Source organism: Chaetura pelagica, unplaced genomic scaffold (genome assembly GCF_000747805.2).
Source record: "Chaetura pelagica isolate M959 unplaced genomic scaffold, ChaPel_1.0 scaffold68, whole genome shotgun sequence".
NCBI lineage: Eukaryota > Metazoa > Chordata > Aves > Apodiformes > Apodidae > Chaetura > Chaetura pelagica.
In genome coordinates this window covers 2,103,684-2,112,698 of record NW_009954407.1, presented here as the reverse complement: position 1 = coordinate 2,112,698, position 9,015 = coordinate 2,103,684, and the positions used below count along the sequence as shown (strand labels likewise).

Genomic DNA, 9,015 nt, shown 5'->3' with positions numbered 1-9,015 from the left:
GAAGAACAGAAGATAGAGGTATTGCTATTACAATTCAAACACTAAACTACTTTGTGTAGTACATTTGTGTGTACATTTTTATATGCAGTACAAGTAAAGACTCTCTCTTGCTATGCTGTAACTTAACATTAAGGTAATTAACAAAGATATAAAACCTTTGTGTAAGCTTCACTGGTTTAGGAGTGTGCAAAAACACCTGCCTTCTAAGAAAAAGAAAAAGCTGTTGATTTTTCCCATAATAGGCATATAACTAATTTGTATATTTTAAAACAGGTTTTAATCTAATTAAAAATGAAATCTGCATTTTATAGAAATGTTATAGTGCATTTGTAATGAAGTCTATGTTTTTAAATACCTGATGTCCATTTTCAATGTGATATATCAAACAGGGAAAGTATTCTCCAGATAACGTGTTGGTTGTGGTCTTGTAATTTTTTCTATCCTCTTTAGCCAATATAAAGCTAAAAATAACTTGTTTAAAGTTGAATTCCATATGTAGATGTTTCTTAAATGCACAGAGAAACAATGGATGATGATGATTTAACAATATTCAAATGCACTGAGAATAGCCAATAGGCCACGAGTTTGTGGCTGTTTTAAGCAGTATTTTAAAAATATATACATACACCAAAAATAGGCTTTATCATGAAGCAATCTGATACTCAAATAAATAGAAAATTTGCATTTTAATGTCACATTGAATTTTAGTACATTTCAATCCAAGAAAAAATAAACTGACAGACATAGTAATGAGTACAGGATTATATATATTACAATATGCCTTGTTATAATACATTTCTGGTTTTATGATAAAAACCTCAAGGGCAGATGGAGTTTAAGTTCACCTAAGTAATTGTCAGGAACAAAGCATTAAATGCATTTCTGAAATAAGTACTTTTATTTAATCTCAGAATCTTAAAACAGCATTAGACCTTGGCCTTTTCCTTAAAAAAAAACAAAACACAAAACTTGTTACCATGGAGCTAGTTAAATAAGTATTCCGAAAGGTTTTAATGATACAGAAAATACTCTTCCCAATTTTACATATGATGAAAGAATAGATGATTTCAAAAACAGCACCTATAGCTAACTCCATGTTGACCTTGACCTACAAATTCACATTACTGATCTCCACAAGGAATCCAGCAAATTTTGGAAGTTGTCCACTTCACATGAAAGCAAGAGAAAGGGTTATCATATGCAAAAATATTTTTTAAACTGTTTCTTAAAGTGTAAGTGAAAACTAAAGGCATGGTCTCTTCATTATAAAAAAATAAAGGTACAACAGAAACTCTAAAGGAAGATATTCAGCTATACTGAAGTTGCAATCCTCTGAAAAGAAAGGAAAAGGAAAAAAGTCAATTAGCTAAGCTTTGTGCTCTAACTACTTACAGTGATTTTCAATGGCAAAAGCCCATGCTGACTGGGTGATTTTGACAGTTCCGAATACTTTTTGTAATAATTTTTATTTGTATACAAGGACACTAAAATGATCCAGTCATGCAATGTTCACTTTAAGCATTCTGCATCTCTTTTCCAATCTTATAGCTAAGGATCTTGTTCCAGTCAATCTTGGTGCGGGTAACTGGCAACTGTCGACGTAAGGCCTTGAAAGTAGTGTCCGACATAGTCTGGTAATTCTCACTGATAGCAGTCTGGGAAACACAGAGTCACACAAAACAAAGGCACGTGAAGGACAGAACCAGCGTGCTATGTAAAAAGTTAACTGATTGAGTAGTTTGTTACCTCTCAAACAGGCTTAATAAAAAGGTGCTAGATTAAAACATTATTTTTTGAAGGAAAGCTTTGAGATCCAGATTGAAATTATGTGAAGAAAAATTAGTGAGAGAGATGCAATAAATCTGGCTGGAGCCCAGGTGTTTCAGCAAAATACATGTGGTTAATCAGCAGCAGAAATGAAGTGCTGATCAGAGTTAGCTTGCACATCATTAATTTCAGATACCAAAGTCTTCCACTGTTTTTCCTGTGGGGATGGTAGAGTCAGCCGCCTACATCATATGAACTTGAATATAATGATACGATACACACTTGGTAAATTTTTATTGATGAGCATTTAAAAAAAAAAAATGACAGAACATGTCTGACATTTACTTTATGTTCAAAGCCTAAATGAACACAAATCCAATGAGACACTGTATAACTAGAACAGCAATACTGTTATAACTTTAAAATTACTAATTGTAATGGATAGTGCTTATAGTCATATGTAGCAAAGCTGTCTAACAGAGTAGCCTCTGAACAGAATCTGTAAAAAATTCCACTTAAGGAATGCGTTAATACTAAAAGAGAACAGAATTGCCAATACTTGTTCACACTTGGGACTTCGTTGCTCTCGAAAAAACTCTTCTAATGTAATGTATAGTAGCTGAGTGCAGCCACCAGAAGGCATGGGAAGGAAGGATACAGTAAATAGCAGCATGTAACCTATTTATATTTGTATGGAACCGCATTATCTTGATATCAAAACCTTAAGCTTTGTAGAATACTATCTTTGGCTAAGAACATGGTAATGCTATACATGTGAGTAAGGGTAGTATTTGCTTTCAACATACCTGATACTCATTCTCTGCAGCCTCTACGATTTTTATAAATTCCTTTGCTGTCTGGGCTTCATTCTAGGAAAAGAGCACTTGAATTAGATCTGCTGTACAGCACACTTCCAAGAGCAGCTGGATTGTTTCTTTTCTATAGTTATGAGAGATGCCACGTTCATTTAATGAGAACACATGGCCATTTAGTGGCTAAACCAAAACTGAATGATACATGCATCCAAAAGGCATATTTCACATTATTATTATACATTTATAAAAAACAGGTCAACTGCGACAAGCATAAAGATTACCACGAAGCTAATTAAAATATTTTTATATAAAATTCTATGGTATGATGAAAAGGTATACGAAGCAACTGCATCTGGAAGTATGACAACGCACACACATCTCTGAAAATGTGCAAAGCATAGATATTAACATTTAGCAGTATTACATCTCCAGGAAAACTTAAAGAACATCAGCTAACCCAGAAACATGCAGAATACAACATAGAAACAAAAAGAAAAAACAACCCCGTATTTCTTCACTTCTAAACATGCTGATTCTGGAGAGTAAGCTGATACAAACACTTTATATACCTGATCCTCTAACAACATCTCCAAGTACATTTTGCAAAAATGAGGGTGCAACACACTGCAATGTCCAAATTTCATCATGACTGATAAAAAAATTTCTTGGCTTTGGGTCTTACTCGTAAGTATGCAAGTGTGTGTTTATTTTATAAACAAAAAATGACCTGTCAGTCAACCTGGAGACTAATTAGTTGAAGGGCTTGAAAGAAATCTCAAGAAGGAAATGAGGGTTCATGAATTTCAAAGCTTCCAATTTGGTGTTGGAGACATTCACAAGGGTGCTTCTGGAGAAGCTGTTGAAAGATAGGAGTATTCTTGCCCCACGTGATCCCTCATTCCTACAAAGGCAAAGGCTGGGAGAAAGCTATGGCAGCTGCAACTAAATCTGGTTCAAAGTTTCAAGTAAGTTGTAGCTATCAACTGTGAAAGCACTCCTGGACACAACAGAAAGAGATGAAGAAGGTAGAGACCAAGCAGAACAACTGAAAAGGTTTTGACTTTTCAGTGAACTGAGGCAATTATTTCAAAGGCTCTACTAATGAATGGAAGAATTCAAGGGTATGAGGTCTTATTTGGCTCAGAGAGAAACTAGAGCTAAGAAAGTAATCTTCAGCAAAATTATTCATAGCTCTAGCAGTAAGAGAGCTCTTCAGTCATTTATTCCTGTGGTGCTCATTGATGGCACAAAATTGCTTCTCTGCCAAACAACAAAAAAGGAGTTGTGTGGGCTCCTTTTAACCCACCTACCCTTTTTTCTGTCTGAAATAAGAACCTGTATAGCCTCTGCCCTCTATGAAGCTCAACAGCAAAGCTAAAAATTGGTATCCAGCAGCATACCTGCCTTTGTTTTAGCAGGAGGTAGGAAAGTTATCTAAAAGATGTTTTTCTACTCAAGGTTCTTCTGCTGCTTTACTAAATAGCAGAACAGGATTAAGTTTCTTCCCAACAGAAAGTGAAGCACAACCTACTGAAAGGAGAACTTCTTCCACATAATCCTCTCCAAACCAACTCTTAGTTGCATAAAAGACTAAACAGCTCTTTTGCTTAGGGGGTCAAAAGTAATTTTATATCTACAGCTCCAAAAGTGTTATCAGTTGGCACCACACTCCTCCATTCTTTATGGTACTATTGCAACCAAAAAGACAACAAGCCTTGCTTTATATTAACGAACAGTGTTGCTTATTGATGAATTAAGCTTTTGAGCCAAATGGGTCACTACCAGTCATTATCATTAAAATACTTCTACTGTTCACTTTTACAATTTCCCTTTGCCAATTTAACTGCACTGGCTTAAGCTTTAGTACAGAACACTGTAAAAGAAAATCTTAGTGCTCATAAACACAATCTCTAGTAGGCAAGAGGAGAATTATTTCAAAAGTAGTAGTAGTTTATGTTGCAGCATTACCAACTCTAAAAAGGTAGATCTGGTACTATTTAAAAAAAGAAATAATTTCTACTGTCTGCTCCCTGTTACTATAATGATCCATTTCAAAAGAAGTTGTAATATGAACTGTGTTATGCTTTTTAAGCTGAAGCATCTCTGAAAGGGCTTTTTGTACAGAAAAGCAAGAGGCTGACAGCACCAGTTACAGACAGGGCGGAAATGAAGGGAGAATACCCACTACTACTTCTCAGCTGGTAGCATTTGTTTACTATTTTTAGCATACTGCTCTTCTCCCAGTGAGCAAAGGAGGCAATCTCCTAGACACTGTACTACTTAAGTGGGTTATTATAACTCAAACCTCCTTCATATTAAAAGATTAATTTTATACGTCACTCTGCAGACCAAAGTTTAAATACAGAAGTGCAGAAAGACCAACAGCCAGCTAATTAAAGCTTTACAAACAAAGTTAATTGACCTTATACAAACCAAACGCATTAATTACATTAATTTCAACTTGTTTACTTTTTAAAATAAAAACAGAAACAGTAACTACATGTTAGATAAAAGTTGTATGTATTACATACAAAATATTTATGCATTTGAACAGTAATTCCCATTCAAATGAGCCTCCAAAATTCTGAGGTTTTTTTAAGCTTGTTTATCTTTTTAAATCAAAAAGTCACTTCAATACACACTCTAAGGATCTTTAAAGTTAACTTACAGACACTGTTAGAGAATCTTGTATGTCTTTATGGCTCACCAGCTGAACATTACCATCTTCATAATAGTGAACCTACAGAAAATGAAACAAAGAACTTCATATTAACTATTACAGACAACATAGAAAAGTCAAGTATTGTAGTATTTATTATAATAAAAAAACTATATGAATCAAACTAAACCAAATAAAATTTTACAGAACAACAAAAACAAATTGGAAAACCAAAATGTTACAGTATTTAAATATTTTTGAGGGGGAATGGTAAAGAAGTTACTCGGAAACATTTTTGTGTTGATGTATGTGCCTTAAGCATGTGAAGCATTCTCATGTGAAGAAGTTGAGGATCATAGAACCACAGAATCATTTAGGTTGGAAAAGACCTTTAAGATCATCAAGTCCAACCATAAACCTAACACTGCTGAGCCCACCACTGAACCAAGGCTTTTATTAACATCATGAAGAAGATAACATAATACTTATGTGACCTTACTAGCAACTCTTGAAACGCTGAAGATATATTTAAAATCAGTATAGCTTTGGCAAGGCTTCAGGATACTGTTCAGTTGGTTTTTGCTTCACCTAATCTGTTTTCTAGGGACGTGCAACATTAGGCTTCCCTTTCTAAGTGTGCCTGGTTTTGATATCTTTCTTTCTTAGATATGGCCCATAACAGAAGCTGGCATTTAATTAAACAAAGGAGCTTTTGGGGAAAACGTTTGCCAACGTTAGACAGCAAAGAGGAATTAAATCTATTTACTCCTGAAATGTTGTATCTACAGAACAGTTTCCTTGATTATTTTGCAGGAGACCAGTAAAACTCAAGTTTTTAAATTCAGTTAGAAAGGATCTGAAAACATTTAGTTTCTAGGGCAACTTTTGGGAAACCTAAAAAATAGGAAGCATATATAAAGTTACATTTAATCATTCACAATAACTGATACAGAAGAGTTATGCAGCTCACTGACTTCTAAACAAATGGTTTAAGAGATTTTTTACAATTTTGCTAGTTAACATGGCTGATGTTATGAGGAATTGAGGCATTTGTCTCTCATCTAATTAGGCAAAATAACATTTTAATTTGGAGATTAATGCACAATACTACAATTTAATCATATTATCATTATGATTTGTGCAAGAGAACCTAAATTTTATAAACAATAGAGAAAGCATGACACACAGTAAGATAGCTGTACCTAGGCAAAAGAAAGGTTCCTATAGGAGAAAAACTATTTCCTATGATTCACTTTACATTATTACTTTGCTTATTCTCAAATACTTTTTTTTTCCCCAACAAAAGGTATTATGCTAACCATAAAATAAGTGCCTTTTCAAATCAAACATTACTGGGTGAAATGTGTGCCAACCTTTTTCAATCCAGTTCCTAAAAGACGAATAATGCTTACTCAGTGCCAAATTCTCAGACCTTCCAATGAAACAGCACTCTGAAGTATAAATGTCCTCCCTTCTTTGTCACAATACACTGCAAAGGGCTCAAGCCTTCCCTGATCTCTGAGGCTAACATCAGTAAGAACATCTTACCTGTCTCAGAGTCACATTCTTGGCACAGACTCAGGCCTAAAAACTTCATAGAGATGAAGAGTCATATCTAATTCTAGGATGTGTTATATCTTATACAAAATATGAGAACTAACTGTTCTGTACTACACCTCGCTGCTGACATCCTTCAAGAATGCTAGGTCTGGGTCCAGAAGACTACAAGAAGGATGATGTTTATGAACAGAATCTCTTGGAAAGGTTAACCAAGGAGGGATGACAATAACAGGTTATCTAAGAGATAAAATGAGTAACCAGTACACTTATCAGTTGTTTTCCATGCACAGTTGGAGCATGTCAAACATCACAGGGACTCAGTTTTACTAAGACTCTGCTGCTGAAGTTTTCCCCTTACATACAATTAAAAGAAAATTAAAACAATGGAAGAGATTAAGACTGTTGAGACTCTCCTATATTAGAATCTATTACTAGAATTAGAAAAAGGAAGAAATTGTGCAAGTGATCTTAAAAAATGAAGACACCTGAAGACAGCAGGTGATGCTGGAATTTTCCCAACCTATTCATAAAAGACCTTATCAGAAACAGGTTAATGGCCCTATTACTGTCATAAAGATTCTGCAAATAACACTGAAACTCCAGTACTCTGAAATTTCACTAATATTGTAGTGAGCTCCTATTCAAAAAATTATTTTGCTCCTTAAAAAACATTGAAGCACTTTTGTTTGTATCCTTGGACAGGGGGAGTACCCTCACATACCCTGAAGAAGTTGTACACAATTTCTAAAAATTTGAACCTGATTTCAAAATTCCTTGGTGAAACAGGTAGTTCCTATAAAAGCAAAAGATGTGAAACTTTTCATCACTCCCCAAAACACAGACTTTAATGAAAATAAATAATGTCTTAATTAATTATGTGAAATAGTAACAAAAGACTAAATCAGCTGCTGCCCAAATTTAGATGCCAATTAAAACCTTATTAAATTCCCTATTCAGGGTATTTTCTAGGGTACTGGGCTAACCTTTCCTAGAATTGGGCAGACACTTGCCTGCTTGATATAGAAAATCTCTTAAGACATTTAACAAAAAATTCCTATTTTGCTGCAAGCAACATTTAAATGACAATTTACTGAGATTCTCCCAAAGTCTCAAGAATCCTTGAAGTTATTTAGGGTTCTTACTGAAACCATCTTGATCTGACAATATAATAATGGATGTCCACATTTTGACAAGCCTTCCAGTTGCTACAGAATTTACCACAGAATAGGAAATTAGATTTGGGCCCCCTGCTTGGGTGGATCTGGACACATCTACCAAATCCTAAAATTCTTTAATCTAAGGCTATGGCTATAAAAACATTCCATTGCATCTTCCTTCTGAAGTTAAGTCACTGAGCAGTAAGAAAGTGCCAAACTCATGTGGTTACTCATGTGTCTTGTAAAGCAATAGTAAAGTCCTACACTGAAAGCCAGACTGCACTAAGACACTAGTCCCTGATCCCAGAATTGTTTTAATAAACTCCGGCAAAATATGTGTACACATTCCAGAGAACCAATGCAGGAAGTCAAGTTCCCCTGCCCACAACATGACAGTCAGACTTCCTCTGGTCTCAAGATTTCTGCACTCCTGCTTGGACAACATCTCCTTTCTTAATGCCCTGAAGCCAACAAGAAGGGCAAATTCTGAATGAAGAAGATACAGATTAAAAAAATGCAAATGGTGGAATGACTGAAACCAAAGTTTCTTACCTTTCTGAACAACAGGGTGGGCAACATGAAAAAATACTGCTATTGTAATTTAAAAATAATTAAAAAAACCAAATCTACTTCAGAAAGGGCCTTCCCTCAGGAAAGACTCATGCCACCAAGAATTCAAGAAATCAAAGAAGTACGTGCCTAGCCGAGGTGAATACATACACCTTCTGAAGTCTTCTGAAACCTTACATCAAACACATACTTTGTAAGGATTAGGCAAGTACCTCCCTTGATAACAAATAGTGACTTTACTGATCAGGACACAGTTTGAGATAAGCATACCTGAATTTTCAAGATGCCAGCCACTTGAGTGGTTGAAGGGGTGATTGTAAATTTCCATTCTGACCTCCAACGGCCATTCCTTTAAAAAAATAAAATGGAAATCAGATGTCACCCCACTGGTCAAGGAAAAAAACCCAACATGACATACAACTGACAGTCAGAGGAAAACAGAGAATGAAATCTGCTGTACAACTACACGTGTGCAAAATCTTTCCCT

The 9,015-nt window shown here is 35.0% G+C and overlaps 1 protein-coding gene across 1 annotated transcript in view; it reads right to left on the bottom strand.

Moving 5' to 3' along the window:
- Window positions 1-667: 667 nt before the first annotated feature.
- The window catches only part of CAPZA2 (capping protein (actin filament) muscle Z-line, alpha 2), a 21,799-nt gene continuing 13,451 nt past the window's right edge, over window positions 668-9,015 (bottom strand). The window contains exons 7-10 of the mRNA XM_010004322.1: window positions 8,799-8,877; window positions 5,251-5,322; window positions 2,574-2,636; window positions 668-1,655 (exon numbers count right to left, since the gene is read on the bottom strand). Of these exons, the coding sequence (XP_010002624.1) occupies window positions 1,515-1,655; window positions 2,574-2,636; window positions 5,251-5,322; window positions 8,799-8,877 (355 nt within the window). The 3' untranslated portion in view covers window positions 668-1,514. The remainder of the gene's footprint in view (window positions 1,656-2,573; window positions 2,637-5,250; window positions 5,323-8,798; window positions 8,878-9,015) is intronic.